This window comes from Ammospiza nelsoni, chromosome 17, assembly GCF_027579445.1.
Source record: "Ammospiza nelsoni isolate bAmmNel1 chromosome 17, bAmmNel1.pri, whole genome shotgun sequence".
Lineage (NCBI taxonomy): Eukaryota > Metazoa > Chordata > Aves > Passeriformes > Passerellidae > Ammospiza > Ammospiza nelsoni.
This window is the reverse complement of record NC_080649.1, coordinates 2224057-2242266: the sequence shown is the minus strand read 5'-3', so window position 1 is coordinate 2242266 and position 18210 is coordinate 2224057. Positions and strand designations below refer to the sequence as shown.

At 54.0% G+C, this 18210-nt stretch overlaps 1 protein-coding gene across 3 annotated transcripts; it reads left to right on the top strand.

The window, feature by feature from the left end:
- Positions 1 to 204: 204 nt before the first annotated feature.
- On the top strand, positions 205 to 17118 carry ALKBH5 (alkB homolog 5, RNA demethylase). 3 transcript variants are annotated; one of them, XM_059484026.1, is made up of 5 exons: positions 205 to 445; positions 624 to 1446; positions 7190 to 7270; positions 11417 to 11572; positions 13155 to 17118. In XM_059484026.1, the coding sequence occupies exons 2-5, from the start codon at positions 722 to 724 to the stop codon at positions 13336 to 13338; spliced, it is 1146 nt and encodes a 381-aa protein (XP_059340009.1). In that variant the 5' UTR covers positions 205 to 445; positions 624 to 721; the 3' UTR covers positions 13339 to 17118. The 3 variants fall into 3 exon arrangements, with proteins under 3 accessions (XP_059340009.1, XP_059340007.1, XP_059340008.1); XM_059484024.1 differs by having other exon boundaries at positions 205 to 449; positions 648 to 1446; XM_059484025.1 differs by having other exon boundaries at positions 205 to 1446.
- Positions 17119 to 18210: the final 1092 nt, after the last annotated feature.

The following is an 18210-nucleotide window of genomic DNA, read 5'->3' as shown; positions in this document are numbered from 1 at the left end:
GCGGCGCTCGCGGCCGCCTCCCGGCCAATCAGCGCCGCGCGGGGCGGAGCGGGGCGGGGCCGCCGCTGCCGGTTAACGGCGCCGGTGGGCGCGCGCGGGGGCGGGGTCGGGTCGCGCGCTCTGTCCGTACGTGCGCGGGAGGGGCGGGGCCGGGGGCGGTGGCGGCGCGTGCGCGGCGGGGCGGGGCGGCCCCGCGGCGATCCGGGATGTCGGGCCGGCTCCTGGTGACGTAGCGGGAAGGGCCGCGCCAGACCCCCGCCCGCCGCCGTCCCCCGGCACGGCACGGGACCCCCCACGCCTCCTCCGGTTGTCCCCCGCCATGGGCAGAGCCGCGGCGGTGGGAACGGGCAGGGAGTCCGGGGCCGCCGCTGGGAATGTGCCAGGCCCTGCCGCCGCGTGAGCACCGGCACCGGCAGCGTTGTCCGCGCCCGCCCCGGGCCAAGCCGTGAGTGTGGCGTCCGCCGGGCCGCCCCTGCCCCGCGAGGGAGGGAGAGGGCGGGAGCTCCGTGCGCCGGGAGCGGGGTCCCATCTCCCGAGGAAGCGGGGCCGGCGGGAGAGGGTCTGGCGCGGTACCGGGATCCTGTGCTCACCTCCCCGTCCTGCGGGGCTCTCTCTCCCGGCAGGGCGGCGGGTGCCATGAGCAGCAGCTGCGCGTCCCCCGCCGCCGCCCGCCGCCGCCTGCAGCGCCGGGATCGATAGAGGCGGGGGCTGCGGACGCGCCATGGCCGGCAGCGGCTACACGGACCTGCGGGAGAAGCTCAAGTCCATGATGCCCTACCGGGACGGCCACAAAGGCGGCGGCGGCGGCGGCGGCCTCCCGCGGGAGCCCCCCGAGCCGCCGTACGAGCGCAAGCGGCGGCACCAGGAGGACTCCGGCTCCGAGCCCAGCGACTACGAGGAGCAGAAGGAGGAGGAGGAAGCTCGGAAAGTGAAGAGCGGCATCCGCCAGCTTCGCCTCTTCAGCGCCGAGGAGTGCGCCAAGATCGAGGCGCGCATCGAGGACGTGGTGTCCCGGGCGGAGAAGGGGCTCTACAAGGAGCACACGGTGGACCGGGCGCCGCTGCGCAACAAGTATTTTTTCGGGGAAGGTTACACGTACGGGTCTCAGCTGCAGCGGCGGGGCCCCGGGCAGGAGCGCCTGTACCCGCGGGGGGAGGTGGACGCCATCCCCGAGTGGGTGCACGACCTGGTGATCAGGAAGCTGGTGGAGCACCGGGTGATCCCCGAGGGCTTTGTGAACAGTGCCGTCATCAACGACTACCAGCCGGGGGGCTGCATTGTCTCCCACGTGGACCCCATCCATATCTTTGAGAGGCCCATCGTCTCCGTGTCCTTCTTCAGCGACTCGGCGCTCTGCTTCGGGTGTAAATTCCAGTTCAAGCCCATCCGGGTGTCGGAGCCCGTTCTGTTCCTGCCCGTCAAGAGGGGGAGCGTCACGGTGCTCAGGTAAGTCGCCCGCGTTGCCGAGGCCCCGGTTGTGTAACGCGGATCACGAGGCGCTCGGATGCGCGCCCCGACGGCGCCTCGGGCTCCATCTCCTCCTTCTGCCGGTGCTCGGGGGCTCGCTGTGCTGCAAGGGGTGAAAAAGCGATTCTGGGGGGTGGTCCTGCCGTTGTTGTGGGTGAGGATTTGGGTGGGTGCTCTCTCCATGGAGCTTGAGGCGAATGCTGGTGGGAGCAGAGCTGAGCTGGCCACTGAGTTCCTGTAAATGGTTAAAGTAACACGTTGAGACACAAAATGGATCCTTTGCCCAAGAGTGGTCAGAGCGGAGCAGTTGTAGGGACAGGGCTCCTGGGTCTATTCTTAGCTCGGCCGGTGCTTCTCTGACCTGACCTTAACCGTGGAGAGGAGGTGTGAATGGCCTCGTCCTCCCAGTCTGTAAACTGGGAGTGCTGAGCCCTCCCCTGCGCTGTGACGATGGGGAGAGCAGAGTGCAGAGCCCCGCGTGATTGTCACTTGGAAGTGCAGCGTGTCACGGGCACAGGAAGGGACTTGGTGTGCGTTGAGGAAGAGCCCTGGAAGGTGGAATGACCTGCCCAAGGTCACGCAGTTGGCCGGCAGTGAGCCTGGGGTTGGCACCGGGGAACGCCTGCTTGCTAATGCCACAGCTGCCCACACAGGTGAGGGGACAGGCAGGTGAGGGGACAGGGCTGGAGCACCGGGATCCCGCTGTCTCCAGCTCCTGGGGAGGGCAGCTGGAAGCCTGGCATTGGTGTTGCCGGTCCCTTGTGTCCCTGAAGGTCAGAGTGCTCCCTGCCAGCAGCAGGGATCGCCAGGCCTGTGCCAGCAGTGCCACCAGCTGTATCCTCCTTTGGGGGGTGGCTTTTTTGGGCTGGTGAAGGTCCAGGCCGGTTTTCCGGGCTCCCAGGCCGTAATACAATCCCTTGCTTTGGCTTGTAAATTGATCGCTGCAGGGTTCGGGAAGGAATTTTTCCCCCCCACAAACACACGGCCTCCTTGACTGGTGCATCAATAATAAATGCCGAGATCTCGCGTCGCTTTTATCTCGGAAAAGCTGCACAAACATTAACTAATCCTTGCTGTACCCCGGTGTTAGGTAACTTGTGTGGATTAGCCAGGGATGAGGGAGGCTGCAGAGGGAGGCGGGAATGGTGCTGAGGACATTTTCTCATTCCTGGTGGTTTGACAGGGCTCGGGGGGCAGAGGTCGGGGTGATTTTGTGAAATGGGACCCAAGGGGACCCATCCTGCTCTATATCTTTTTACTGCAGAGCGAGCTCCATCCCCAGGGATGGACTGCTGGGTGTGAGGCAGCTGCTCTGCTCCCTGACTTCTCTGAGATACCAGGAGGGAAACTTTCTACCCCAATTTTCGTGCTGCTGATGCAGACCCCTCTGCTGTCTTTCCTCGTCAGGCCTGGATAAATAGTTGTCCTTCTTTTTACAGCCAGAGGTCTTCTGTTTTTTAAGGACAGAGAGTTTTATCCTGCTTGGAAGCATTCTGGCAGAGCTGCTAATGCAGGGTCAGCCTCAAGTCTTGCAGTCAAAGCCTCTTGAAAAACTCTGGAGGAGGATCTGCAGTGGAGGATGGTGGGAGGAAAGAGAGATGCTTGCTCTGCTCCAGGACCAGAGAATGATGTTTTCTTATTCCAGACCCTTCCTTTTCCTTCTCAAAACTGCTGGGAAGAGGCTGCTGCCTTAGGGCTCATGGAATTGGAGTGAGGTGTCTCCCAGGGGTGTTTGGGTTGTTGGCAGTGTCACTCAGGTGCTGTAATCAGTTTGTTAATGTAGCTAAAGGAATCCTACAAACAACATGAAGATATCTTGATATCTTTTCCCTCCAAATCCAAGGGCTGCTTTCTGCGCCACCCACTGCATCTTGATCAGGGTCAGACTTTCCTCCTTCCGGCAAGTAATAGACTTTAAAACAGGGATTATTTCAATTTGATGCAGCAGTTAGCAGGTACTTTACACTCGCTTATGGGAGATTCTGCCAGAGTGACTGTTGTGTGTTGACAGGATCCCGTCTGGGATCAATTCCTTGTCTCACAGCAGATCCCCTGCTCTCCCATCTCCCCCCAGCAGTCAGGAGGAGCAGGAGAGGTGCAGAGCGTGCTCAGGGGTGTGGCACCAAATCCAGCCCTTGGTCGTGACTCCCCAAACTTGGCATTTTCTCCGCTGGGTAAACAGCTGCTGGAGGCAGTTACCCTGGAGATGGGCAACGGGCACAGATAGAGGTGGCATGCCTGTAATGTCTGGGATTCAGATCCTGCTGGGTCAGTGGCTGCAGCCTTTCCAGGGAAGCCTTGTGGAAGTCCTGAGGATCTAAAGGAAGCTGTCATGTTCCTGGAATCCTCTTTGACCCCACAGCACTCTCACACTGGCCCCAGATTGCCTCTGTCATGTTCCTGCTCCTAATTTCACAGCTGCTGACCCAGTAGGGATTTTGCAGAGGCGCTTTCCCCATTTCCCTCCCTTTATTTTGTTTGCCTGCCCTGAAGCAGGATGTGGTGTTTGCCAACACTGAACCTGCCTCAGACTGCTTGGAAAGCGTTCAGCCCTCAAATGACAGGTGAGGTGGAACAGGATTCACGTGGCTGGGCTGTGCCCCTCTGCTAGAAGGCAAAGGCTGAGCCACCCCATGACCTGTAATGAGCCCTTTCTCCTTTCACATCTGCAGGGAAGATTTGCTCTTGTAGGTTCTGTGATCTAGAAGATGACCTTTTCCAGTCCCCTCTTTTCCCACAGCCCTGGGGAGCAGGAGCTCCTGCAGGTTTGTCCCAGTGGCAGCCAGGCCAGCAGGAAGCATCAGCTCAGTGTGTGCTGCTGGATCCCAGTCCTGTGACCCATCAGCTTGTGGGTTTTTCTTATTTTAACAACAATTTGGTGAGCATCAATCAATAGAAGCAGTGGCAGGGGGATGGAGGAATTTGCCTTTTCATCTGTGCTTTGAGAATGCTTGGGAAAAAGGAAAGGAACAGGGGGTGTGTGGAGCCACCTGGGCTGGGGGGTTCCAGGTGGATCCCTGCCCTGCAGCTGCTGTCACAGGAGGCAAATCTCAGCACTGAAATGCCAGGTATGTTGTCTGAGCATTGGGAAGAGAGCAGCTGCAGCTGGAGGGGCGAAAGGCACAGGTAGCATTTCCCAAGTTCCCAGAGCTGGTGCCTTACAGGCTTCCCTCCCTCAGCTGGAGAGTGCTCTGGGTCGTCTCCTGGCAGTTTGTAATGGCAGGGGAGTGCTGTGGTGTGTGTCCCTCCTGTTGTCTCCAGGCGTGCCTGATGGAAGCGCAGTCAGAGCAGGTTGGAGTCGCTGGAGGATGAAGCTCCTTCCTTCCTTCCCAGCTGGAGGGATCTCTGTGCAGCTGTCTGCTCCAAAATAGCCTGATCCCTCAGAGCAGGCTCTGCTGCAGAGGAAGTTCCACGTGTGCCAGTGGTGATGAGGCAGAGATTTGTTCAAGCTTTTCTTGTTAGAGTCTGTAGAACTTCAAGGCTTCCTTTCTGGTGATGTTTGCACACAAATATCCACTTTTATCTCTGTGTGAATCAGTTCTGGCTCAGCAGAGGCTCTTCCAGGTGGAAAAAGACTCAGGGGAGAGTTGGGGGTGTAAGGTTTGACAGGTTAGTGTGGAATTGGGGGCTGGTTTTGGGGTGGTGTGTGGAAAACAGCACTTGCCCCTGCGCTTCTGGAAAACGCTCTGGGATGGAGATGGCACACTCAGGTGTTCTTGTGGGCAGGAATTTATGATTTTCCTTTCCAGGTTGTTCTGAGTTTCTCCTCTGGGCAAGAAATGTGTGTGTGGGCCCTTGATATCATTATGGGTGTTTTTCTTCAGGGTCTGCCCCTTCACCCATCCTCAGGGCATGCAGGGCTGGGCAGTGGGTGAGAAGTTCATGCTGGCACAAGGCAGCACGAATATGACACAACCAAATAATCCTTTCATTTCCCTGCCTGTGCAGAGGCACTCCATCACTACATATGGTATAGTGCGGAGTTTTCCACACCAGTTTGGCACTGGGGCAGACTGGTGTGTCCCCTTTATGGTCTCACACCAGTGTGGTGGGGCTGTTGTTTGATCTGGGACCACAAACTTCCTGGTGCCACTCTGGAAGTGATCTGAAATTGTGTTCTTGCCTGGAGGAGTGAAAAGGGGTGTTCAGGCTGACACCTTGTGGGTCTGGAAGCAGGTCTGGAAGGAGACCTTTCCCTGGTGTTCAGGGTGATGCTGAGGATGCTGAGGTGAATGCTAACGTGGGTGATATTCATGAATTCACTGGAGCTTGACACAGAGATTCCAGGAACATAATAGAGCATCATCACGAGCCCCTTGTCATGTTCTGCAATGCCTGGAGCACGGTGGGGATGGACACCACCCCTGCTTCAGCTGGTCAGGCCTTGGTCTTGTAGCTGTCCTTGCAGAGCAGTAAATCTGTGTGTGAGGAGGTGTTTCTGGGTGAGTGGGTGGCTTATCTAACCAGATCAAGGAAACCCGGTCCTGTCCCCAGAGAAGACTTGTGTGTGTGAGCTCTGTTCTCTGCTCAGGGTGTCCTGAATAACCTGCCAGCCCCTGACCCTGGCCTGGAAAAGCCTTGTGGGGACACCGGGCATGCTGATTTCTGCTTCAGGCTGGGTGTGCAGGCTTGAGCAGCCTTTTGCCGAGGTGTTGCTGCCCTTGCTGGGTGTTTCAGGAAGCTCTGGAGGTGTTCAGCCTCTCCTTAGCCCATGCTGGGCTGCAGAGGGCTCTCGGTGAGCTGACACTCTCCAAACGGCAGGCAGAGGGCAGCCCCACCGCTGGGATGTGCTGCTCACGCCCTTGCAGTGAGGGGATGTGCTCCCAGCTCGGTTTGTGTGTCACAGCGGGTCTGGTGGCTGCTCTCCGTGGACACACCAGGATTTCACCTGCTCTGGTTTCACCTGGAGACAAAGCAGCCATCAGGAAATGCTCCAGTGTGTGGTGGAAGCTCAGGCTGTCCTTGGCTGTGGCTTTTCTCCAGCCTGCTGAAAATGTGGAGTATCTGGAGTCATTTCACACAGTGAAATACTGCTGCTGACAACAGCCACTGCTTGAACCTGGCTTTTCCTCAGCCCAGGGAGCTGTTTCACACTGTTACAGAGGAGTGCAGCTTGGTTTGCAGGTGTGAATTTGTAGGTTACCCCATGAGTGCTGGGTTAGGGCTGGTGATGTTCTTGTGGTGGCTGAGGATGTGCCATGTGTTGGGGAGGATGATGAGCAGGAAAAGGGGGTGAGAGGCTCAGCTCTGCATGACTGCACCCCTCTGTGACTGAAACACCTCCTTGATGTGTTACATGTTTGGGTCTGGGTGTGCTGCACACCTGAGCTGTGAGAGATGGCTTTTCTCATAGACTTGTTTGAGATGATGCTTTGGAGGAATGTGCTCGTTTGCCCCCCTGTTGCTTTCTAATTTCTTCATAAATTAATTGTCTGAATCTACAGTTCTACATTTGTACATGTTTTATTCACAGTGCTGGAGCAGGTAGCAGTTTCCTCTGAAAAATTGAGTCATGAAACCCCCCAAAACCCTCTGATTGTCTTCATTCTTTCCCAATGTTTGTTCCCGCCTGCAAGTTTAGCTCCTGTGGGGATGGTGTTTGGAGGAGGAATTCCTGGTGCAAGTTAGGAAGTACTGGCCAAACTGAGTTGTTGAGGCTGGAAACCACTTTCTGCTTGTGCCTGGCATCTCCCTGATGGTGGCTTTTTGTTTCTGTTGTCAGTGGGTATGCGGCCGACGAAATCACACACTGCATTCGACCACAGGACATCAAGGAGAGGAGAGCTGTCATCATCCTCAGAAAGTAAGTGTTGAAGCCCTCCAGACAGCAAGATAAACGTGGATGTGGTGTCATGATGCTTAAACACTTGAAAACTTGCCTTGCTTGTTAATTTGCTGGCTTGATCTCACACCTTGATTAGGTGTCACTGATGCTCACTTGTGTCGTGCCGTGCCTGGCAGTGGAAGTGTCTGGAACCTGTTCCTGCAGGGTTCATCACTTCTTGGCTCTGTGCAGCAGCACTTTGTTGTAATGTCTGGGCTTGCAAGCCCTGCTGGTGCCCAGACTGGCTTTCCTTTGGCTGCCCAGCTCCAAACACCCAGGGTATCAAACTGTCTTGTTTTGGGCTGTGTGTTCAGGTGTCTGGTCATGTGAGACCCACATGTGTGAGTTACCTGGATGGTCTTTGAAGCTGATGCTTGTGATGAGGAATGTCCTCTGAAGCAGAGAGAGATTTCTTGGTATCATGGCTTTTGTTTCCCGGGGAGAGAGGGAGACACTGGCTTTGGAGGGAAACATGTAGAGAGTTCAGTGCTCATTACAGAGCTTGTCCTTCGAGTCTGTGTTGGGAAGCCAAGCTCCATAAGCTGTTTTAGAAAGGGGCTTCCTGTTCTAGAAAAGCACTCTTGATGGCATTTCATCAATCAGTGCTTGTTCCTAAAGCTCTTAAGAAAATGAGAGACAAAGTGAACTAACCCCACCCCAAAGTTCCTCAGTAAAACCTTTTCTGCCTAGAAATGTCCTCTGTTACCAGTTCCTTCTACTAGGAGACCAAAACATGTGACTGCAACACATTGACCCTTGCTGATTGTGCTTTGAAAGGTGTTGGCAGTAGTTCTGCTGTCAAGAAACATCTTTGTAAATGAAAATACACACTTTGAGTCCTGTAAACCCAGCCAAAACCGTGGGCATTGGTGGCAGGGCTGTGGTTGTGGCCCAGGCTGGCATAAGGCTCGCAGGCAAGTGGTCTGGATCCAGACTGGATGAGCTTTTGGATGGCTTAGTTGATTTCAAAACAAGTCTGGCAACATTATGAGGATATGGCACAAAGCCAGTGGAGTGGAGTTGGACATCTGGTTAGAGAAATCCATGGAATGAAGGCAGGAAAAACAGCAGCCCTGAGGCATTTGCCAAGCAAAATCAGCCCAGACCCAGGGAGGCAGGATGAGATGTGGCAGGAGAGAGTGGGATGAAAGGCAGGCTGCAGCCAAAGCACCCCACAGCTGGGTATGGCCCCGTGAGGTGTGGGGTGAGGCTCTGATAAGAACTTAGAGCTGTTGTGTTCGTGGTGTTGGAGCAGCCAGGGAAAAGCAGCACCAGTGCTGACAAGGAGGCATCTCCAAGCCTTGGAGCTGCTTTGGTTGGACTTTGGGAAAGAGAAGCTGCCCGTCCTAGGTTGTGGAGCAGTTTTGTGGAAAAGACAGACTCAGATAAATAAGCTAAAGCTGCCCAAACTGGTGCAGGTGTCCAGTGTACCTGTTTAAACTGGCTCTGCCTCTTGCTTTCTCCAGTCTTGGTGAGCTGAGGGTGTTGGATTGTTTCAGTCAAGCCTGGCTGCCCTCAAAGTGCATCAGGGCAAGAAGGGACCTTAAACCTCACCTCATTTCAGCCCCTGCCATGGGAAAGGACACCTTCCACTAGATAAGGTTGCTCAGAGCCCTGTCCAACCTGTGCTTCTCTGGGCAACCTGTGCTGGTGCTTCACTGCTCTCTGAGCAAAGGATTTCTTTCTAATATCCAATCTAAATCATCCCTCTAGTTTAACACTGATCCCTCTTGTCTTATGCCCATCTCTCAACATAAAAAGTTGTTCTCTGTGTTTTTTATAAGCCCCCTTTAAGTCCTGGGAGGAGCAGTGAGGTGTCCCCAGTTGTACCCAGCTGAGCTGAAGGGACAGAGCCTGCAGCTCTGCTGGCTTTGTTTGCCCATCCACCCTGATTTCTGGGGCCTGATTTGCTTCATGTCAGAGCAGAAGTGTCTCTGCCCATCAGACAGTGAGGGGCTAACCCAACAGACAAACCAGATGAAACCACACCAGGATTTTTCTCTCAAGCAAAGCACAAACCCCCTGGGAATTATTTCTGCGTAGCCTCCGCAGCTGTGGTGAATCCGTGGTGATGTTTGCCAAAGGCTGGGCTGTGATTGCTGCCAATTAGAGCTTATTAATTGCTGCTTATCCCCTGGCCAGGGCAGCCACCTCCCTGTGTCCCCTGTGTGTGCAGTGTGCCCTTTGCTGTGCCAGGGTCGCTGCACCAGCGCTGTTCCCGCTCTGTGGCTGTGCCTGGAACAGGCTGTTGTGCAACCAGGAAAGCACCTCCTTCCCCTGCTGGCCTCCTCATAAAACTCCTCTTCCTCTTCTTGGTGGTGAGGATCAGCCCTGAGCTTTCAGATCAGATCAGCTGGATGGTGCCAGTTGGAGCTGGGATGTTCAGCTCTGAGTTCTGCCGGAGCCTGCTGCGTCCCAGTGAGTCTGGCTCTGCTCTGAGCATGTTCTCACTGACAGCAGCAGGAGAGCAAAGCTGTGGGAGCTGCAGGAGCAGTGGGGTTCTGCAGGATTCTCCAGAGCTGTGTGGTTACCAAGCAGGTCATAAACACTTCAGTGCTCGTTGTTTCCTGTGTTGGATCACAGGGCTGCCGGGAGCCAGCAGGGTTTGGAAGTGCTTTGAGCCAGAGGAGGGGAGGAATGGTGCTCTTAATTTATGAGATGCTGGGAGAGGTAACGTGGGAGGTGGGTGTAGAAATGAGACCTACTCAACCGGGTCTTGAAAGCAGTTTTAGAGGCTTTTGCTGCCATTCTGCTTTCATTCTCATAAGCAGAGTTTCTCTGTTTGTAGGTATATTATTCTCCATTTTAGTGTCACCTCTCCTTGCACCTGGCCAGAGGGAGCATGGCTGCTGTTCCCTTGCCCTTGCAGTGTGTTGGGGGTTGGTTTGTTAGAATTGCAGTCCTGTGGTTGCTGCTGTATTTGAGAGGTATTTAAACAACCTCCCTTGTCACGGGCAGGATCTGCAAGGCCTTTGGTGTTCAGGCTGGACTGGGTCCAGCCCTGGAGCTCAGAACAGCTCAGGATGACAGCGTGGAGTAGCACAGGCTCCAACCTGGCAGCTGCCTGTGGAAGTGTTCCTTGTTTCTGGCACGCTGGGCAAACGCAGGCTGCCATGCCCAGCTTTGCCTGTGCCAGACTGGCATCACCCTGATTAGCTGAAGGGGCTCTCTCTTGGCAAGTGGATGTGCTTCCTAATGGAGGTTTAGATTGGGATTCTCCTGTGGAAACCTCCCTCAGGAGCTGGAGTTCAGCACTGGAGACCAAGTGGTGATTCTCCCCCTTCATTTTTGCTGCCTTCTCCACCTGTGCATGCCTTCAGTTCTCTTTTGGGATGAGCTCTGCTTTCTCTCCAGCACAGCTTGAGTGTGTGCAGAGCTGCTGGAAGGGATGTGTGGTGCAGCTTCTGTTTGCTACACCTTCAACTCTTTGCACTTTGTAGTCAAGCTGAGGAACACCTGACCCCGGGAGATCTGTGGGCAGGAGGGAGTTTCCAGGTGGAAGCAGTTATTACTGTTGCAGGTGATGATGCTTTTGCAGGGCATCTCCCAGCCAGGTGGCTTAACTGGAGCTGTGAGTTATTGCCAGGTGATTTCATGGGATTTCACAGCTGCTCCAGCAGCTCTGCTCCTTCTCCCAGAGCTGGGGTTGCAGTGAGCTCAGCACCTTTTGCCTTCACCTCATGACTGTGTGTCTCTAAGCCAAGGCAGGATAAAGGGCAATGGTTTCAAACTGATAGAGAGTGTTTAAATAAGGTATAAGGAAAAAATCCTTTCCTGTGAGGGTGCTGAGGCCCTGGCACAGGTTGTCCAGAGAAGTTGTGGCTGCTCCATCCTTCAAAGTGTCCAAGGCCAAGGTGGACAAAGCTTGGAGCGGTCTGGTCTACTGAAAGATGTTCCTGCCTGTGGCAGGGGGTTGGAAATGAGATGATCTTCAAGGTCCCTTCCAACTTTAAACCATTTTGTGATTCTGTGAAGCTTCTGTGAAGTACCCCAAAACTGCAGCTTGTTGTGCTGTGGAATGGGGTATTCCTGCCCCTCCTCCTGAGCCGTGTGGTTGGGGTGGAGGGCTCTGCTGTGATTCTGTAGAAAGACCTTGCAAATTCTCTTCTCTTTCAATATTTGCAGAACAAGACTAGATGCACCTCGATTGGAAACAAAATCCCTGAGTAGCTCTGTGTTGCCACCAGGTTATAACTCTGACCGCCTGTCGGGAAACAACCGGGACCAGATCCTGAAACCAAAGCGGTCCCATCGCAAAGCAGACCCTGATGCTGCCCACAGGTAGGATCACCTCTCCTAACAGCCGTGTTTGGGATGTTGTCTCTGGATCAGTGCATAGCTGAGGTCTCTGGCCTCAGAGCATATTTTAAACCATTCTGATTTGCACCTGCCAGGTGCTTTCTGCAATGCCCAGATCTGTTTTATCAGAATGAGCTCTTTATGCGTTCCTCCCAGACTTGTGGAGGCTGAGCTCTGGCTGTAAGCAGCTTACATTGTTTATCCTGTGAGTGGCATAATGAAGAAGCAATAGATTTGGCTGGCTTTTGATAATGCAGTCGTTCAGAACAATAGTTTCCCTGCAGCTAATCATTTCTGACCTCTATTGCCAAGCAACCTGTGCAGCTGCGTTAAACTATATTATGAAAGCAGTCCTGGGAGGGAACGTGAGGGTTTGCTATCTGGGAAAGGTTAAGGACTTCCTGGGAAGCTTCTCAGGCCTGTTTTGATTCCAGAGCTCTGTGTGTGCATTTTTGTGTGAGAAACCAGAATTGTGGATGTTTAAGCCTGACCTTGAGGGAAGCTCCTTGCTGAGGTTTCAGACAAGCTTGAGCTCTGCAGCAAGGCTTTCCTTAAACACCTTGGTGTGAGCACACTGATGGCTCTAAGTGATGGCCAGTCTGCCAGCTGTCCTGCATGTTCCAATTCCAGAGCTTCCTGAGGATCCAGATGGCATTTTCTGCACAATGGGTACAACCCAAAAGTTGACTTGGTCGCAGGGCTTGGCTGCCACGCAGTCCCAGCCCTGTTTGAACCTGTCCTGGAGGGAGGAGGGTGGGGATGGATTGTTTGTGAGCAGTGTTCATTCACCTGGATGGAGGATGGAGGAGGGTCTGAGGCTGGGCTGCAGATGCAGCTTCCCTGGGTGTCCGATTAGAGGAGCGATCATGCGGGACAAATGTGCACATCCCTCTGAGCTGTTTTTCAGCCTGGTGTGACCTTATCAGGCTGTGGGGGATGGCTTGCCTAGGCTCCTGCAGCAGATGGGTATGAAAAACATGTTTTTCTCTTTCTCTGGCCTCAGAGGCTCCAGTGTAGCAGGTAATTCTCATGGATATCATAGTGGGATCTGTCAGGAACCACTCCAATAAAGTGAGTGGTGTGTGCTGCCCACCAACCCAGTCCTGCTAGAAAGTGATCAGAGGCAGCTCTGCAGAAATAACAATTGCACTGTGCTAATATTGGAGAGGACAAAGGATTTTGGAGCTGTGGTGTGATCCTGCACCATAAGGAGCTCAGCTCTGTGCTCTAAATTCTGCTGCAGTAGAGACAGACCCCTCTGCCCAAGGGATTTTTCTTGGGGCCACAAGCTGCAAGTTAAAGAGGTTGACTGGAAGTGTTCTGGTGGAGGCAATGGCCAGAGCCTTGGGAAGGGAAGGAACTGGCCCATCATAGACAAGTTCTCAGCTCCTCTGGGGAGGTGGAACTTGGTGATTTGTTCTTTCTCTGCCAAGTGCCCAGTGCTGGGAAAGCAGTGGGAAAAGAGGCAGAGCTGTCAGGGCAGGTAACCTGCAGACAGCATCCAGGAGGAACACCTGGATCCCGTCGTGCTGTGTTCTCACTCCTGTTTTCTCCCTCTGCACAGGCCACGGATTCTAGAAATGGATAAGGAGGAGAACAGGCGTTCAGTCCTCTTACCAAAACATAGGAGACGGAGCAACTTCAGCTCTGAGAACTATTGGCGACGGTCGTACGAGTACACAGAGGACTGTGAGGATGAGGAGGAGGACGGCAGCCCCGCCAGGAAGGTTAAAATGAGGCGACACTGAGGATTGCACTTGCCAGGCTCGTGGAGCTGATGAGATTGGCCTCCAGTCTGTGAAAACTTTCTCCTCCCTCTGGCTATCTTCCATCTAGCTTCAGTTTTGGTTTTTCCTTTCAGGCTGAAGAGTAAACAGGAAGGATTTGGTTTTATGAATGGAGGAATGCTGAGACATACGTGAGGATGGAACATGTCCAGTGCACATGGTGTCCTGAGTCATGGCTCAAGTGGGCATCTCTCCCTTAGGAAGCAGATAAAGTTATGCCAGGTTGTCTGTTGGGATTTCTTTTGAAAACACCAAAAAGTTTAACTCTTTCATTGCGCAAGATTCAAGAATTGTATTTTTGTTTTGGTGGGTTTTTTTTTCTTTTTTCTTTTTTTTTTTTTTTTGCTTTAACACTTTTCCTTTCCAAATGTTCTAAATATGATGTTTGACCCCAGGAGCTGAAATTCTGTGGTGGGCTGGTATTCCTTGTTTCACCAAAGGGCTCCTTGGTCTTTTTTACCTGGTGGTTGTCGGGTCTGTTTTAAGGATGCCCTGCAGTAACTGGAAGTTTGAAGCTTTGCAGACCCCTCTTGCTGCGATCGATTTCAAAGGGTTTAGGACATTTTTGTTGCACTTTAGTGTTTTAAACGCCGTAGGTTTCCTTTCCAGACCCTTTTCCCAAGCCAGCATGGGCTCACAGCCCTGTGTCCCTGCGCTGCCCTCTCCAAGAAGAATGTACAAGAGCTCTGGTTTTTCAGTGCTGGTCTGGAGGAGGGAAGGGTGGCCCAGCATTGTCCTGAGATCCATATTGGAATCTCAGGGCTGCCAAGTGAGGGATCACACTGAGCACGTGCTGCTTCCCAGAGCTGGGGATAGCAAGGAGGAGTAGGAGACGCTGTGCTTGTGAGGGTGCTTGTGCCTTGGGACCCCCCAGAAGAGCCCCTCTCCACTGCCCCTTCCAGGTGGGCAGAGCTGAGTCGGTGCAGCATTCCCAGCACAGTGTCCCATCCTGAAGGGCTGGCTGCACTCTGATGGAGCAGGAGCTGCTGTGGCCCTGGGGGAGCTGAGCAGCTCTGTCCCCTCCGAGGCTGGCTCTGGGAGCAGGGACACTGCAGGGCTCCAGGTTGGCCCCAGTTCAGTGCATCCAGCACTGAGGTTGCCTGCTTTCTCCTGGCTTATTCCTGCCTGTGTTCCTGGGGTAGGGAGTTTTCTGGTTGCTACAGGAAATGCTGAGAAGAATCAGGCATTCAGCCCCGTGGAGTTGTGATAGAGCATCTGCCATCATCATCATCATCCTCTTCTCCCACCTGATTTGTGTTAGCCCAGACCAAAGCCTTGGTGTTTGCAAAGTTTGGGGCCCAATGCCATATTTAGAGCTGTACTTTTAAGGAAAACTTCCTCCAGTTGATTCTTTGAACCCAAGTGTTGGCAGTTGTAAGGAGTAGTCTTATTTTTAAATTTTTACTGCTTTGCCCTCCTTCCAACTGTAGTTTTTCTTAGTGTCGTGTCCCCCACACACTTCATGGTCTGCACGCTTGGCAATAAAAAGATGTAATATATTTTGAAACTTGTTTGCTGCTGTCTTGAGGGGCTCCTGGTCTAAAACAACCACCCAGGCATTGTTCCCTGCAGTGCTGATCGAGGACATTTGTGACATCTGGGTCCCACTGTCCTTTTCCTTCCCTGCTGAGTTTCACCTGGTGTTGGGGTTCTGCTCAGGCTGGATCTTGTCACATGAGCTCAGAGGACGTTGCCATCACCTTCAGCTGGCTGTGGGGGGGTGTTGGTGAGGTCCCCAGTGCCTGGTTTGCCTGGTGAGAGCCCCCACTGGTTCTGTGCTGAGGCACAGCCTCTGAAGGAATGTGGCTTGTCAGTCCAGAGACCCAAAAGTTTGTGCTTCTGCTGCTTGTGAAACTTTGGAAATGCCATTTTCAGACCTCACGTAGCATTTGAAGCGATGTTCCTCACCCCACCAGCTTTCTGCTGTGAATCCAGGCCAGCTCTTGGCTACAAACCCCGTTCTGGGCAGCTTGACATCCCCCTGACAACAAAACTGCACGCAGGGAGCACAGATCCCTTCTCCTCCTGGTGGCTTTGTCTTTCTGGATCCATCCTGGCCATGCCCTGTTCCTGTCACGGTGCCAGGCTCTGCTGTGGGTGCAGATGGGGACAGAGGGCACTGCCAGAGGTCTCAGCTCTGCCCTCTCCCCTCCTGGCTCCCAGTTTTATCCCTCCCTCTCCAATATGGATATTCTACCCTGGTGTCAGCTCAGAATGAAGCTGGAGCAGCTGGCCTTTCAGAGCAGGCCTTCCATGGGATGAGGAGCTGGCTGTGGACATGCTGAGCTCTTACACCTCCAGCCTGGTCCCAGCCACCACCTCATCCTGGTCCTTGTGCAGGCTGAACATGTGCAAGATTCCTTCCCCAGCTTGTGTTGGTATTCCTGCATGTCCTGCTCGGGAGCTTCCCCCTTTTTCTTGTCCCCATCCATGCAGTGGGTCAGAGCTGGCAGCTGTGGCTGGGGGGACAGGAGCAGCTCCTCTCCAGCCACCATCTGCTCTTGGTTTTTAACCTGACTGGTTGGGGCTTGACACCTTGGAGAGAGAGAGAGAGGGAGCAGGATCCCTCAGGAGAGGATTCCCCAGCGTGCAGGAAGGGCCATCTCCCCACTTGTACAGACATTTTCTATAGACACGGATGTATATGTGTAGATAACATGGGTTTTTAACTCTTTTGCACTGAACAACATCAGAGTGAAACCTGGATTCGAAACTAGAAGACATTTTTCACACGGATCCAGAGGTCTGGATCCTTCCTGTAACCTGCCTGGTTGGAACTGTGGCTCGGAATTCCTGGTTTTCACTGTTGGGCTGCACGCAGGCATCAGGCCAGGCTGGGGGTGAGCAGGGAGTGGGGTGAGCTCAGATTTGGAGGCAAAACTTCTGCCCAGGCTCCTGCAGAGCCCTGACCCCGTTGGTTTGTGTGTGTCTGATCTGGCTGTGTGTGGTCCAACCCCTCCATCCACCCACAGCGTGTCTGTGCTCAGCCCCACACTGGGAGCTCCCTCCAGTGGGACAGCCCATGAGCCCAGAGCCCAGAGCAGAACTGTCTTTCCTAAGGAAGGGAGAGGAGAGTGGGGTTCATCCCTGCTTTGCTGGGGTTCATCCCTGCTTTTCCACCAAGAACAGGAGGAAACTGGGGTTTGTTGCAGTTACCGTATCTCGAGAAGGTTCAGTGGTGGAATTATCCAAGCCCATGGATCAAAACAGCACCAGGACTCAAGGGGGGCCAGGGTCTAGACCCCCACCAGCAGCAAAGAGTCTTTTACCTGCCAAAAGTGTTCCCTTTTCCCTGTTGGGAGGAGAAACATTCGATTGAGCAATGTCTCTGCTCCTTTCCCTGCCCACACTTAGAAGTTCTGGCTGACTTTAATTTTTGTTTTTTAAAAGATTCTAATTTTTTTTTTTTTTGTTACCAATAAAAAATAAAAATTTAAAAAAAATAATAATAAAAAAGAAAGTGGCAATATTTTTTTCTGTAAGCTTTTCCTAGGAAAAAGCGTGGTTTGTAACAAAGTTGTACAGTTCTGAAGTTTGAGATACGAGAAGTACTGTGTGAAACGCTGTAAATGGAGCAGAGATTATTTTATGTACAGTCTGACGTGGGGGAATCTTTTAATTCCAGTTGATTCTTAGGAAGAATTTGGTTCTTCACTGTCAGGGTTTGGAATTTCATGGTTTCATTATTTTTTTTTTTCTTGTATAGATTGCTGCATTAATTGAATAAAAGCAGAAAGCATCTCTTGGTCTGGCTGTGTGGTACTGGGGGCTGGGATGTGCCTCAGTTCCCTGTGGCAGGAATGAGAAGTGGTTTGGGAGCAGGGAACTGGTTCTAAATAAAGGGGAGTCACCATCTCCCTGGGGACAGGGTGGCCAAACTTGGTGGCTGTGCTTCCTGTGCTGTCCTAGAAAGCAGGGACAGGGATCTCTGCCTTCCTCCAGCACCCTGGGCTTCGGCCTCGTCTGAGCTCCTGTTCCTCCTGGTGTTTCCCTCCTGTAAGAGGGAGATGATGGGGTGGGTGTGAGGTGCCAGAGGGGGCATGGATGGGATCTCCTGGTCCGTGGTATTGCTTCTCCTCTCCTTTCTTCTTCCTTTCTTTCCTCCTCTCCCTCTCCTTCTCCCTTCTCTCTCCCATCCTCATCCTCCTCTCCATCTCTCCTCTCTCTTCTTCCTCTTTCTCTTCTCCATGCTCCTTCCCTCTCTTCTTCACACCTCCTTACCTCTTATGCCTCCCTCCTCCACTCTTTCTCTCCTCCCCTTTTCACTACTCCCTTCATTCTCCTTCCTCCTCCGAGTTCTTCCTTTTCTCTCTCCTCAGAGCAGGCCCACCCTGCCCGCCCTCACTCGCCGGGGCTGTGCCGGTGCTCCAGGCCCCTCCATCCATCCCCCCGTGACCCTCAGCCCATCACCGGGCCGTGTTCCCCGCTGGCCCCGGGCTGTTTTCCGCCCCGGCCCCCGCGTCAGCCCCGAGCCGATCCCCCCGGGCCGGGTTAGTCAGCAGGGAGGGGAAGCCGTGCCCTGCCCGGGCTGACTCACCCCAAAACCGGGCGCAGGGCAGGCTGCTCCCCCTCCCACCTTGCCGTGATGCTGTGGGGGGAATGGGGAACAACATTCCCGGTGCCCTGGCGGGGAGAATGAGTGGCCAGCCGGGAATGAGGCTCGGATGGTGATTGTGGGAGCGGGCAGGATGCTGCGGGCCTGGGAGCCGGGCCGCCGCCATGTTGATGCACCCCATGGCTGTGGGGCACACCATGAGACCCTAAATCCACGACACCCCGTGTTTGTGGGGGGCTGTGACCACGGTGACCAGGCTTGGGGCATGCTCAATGTCT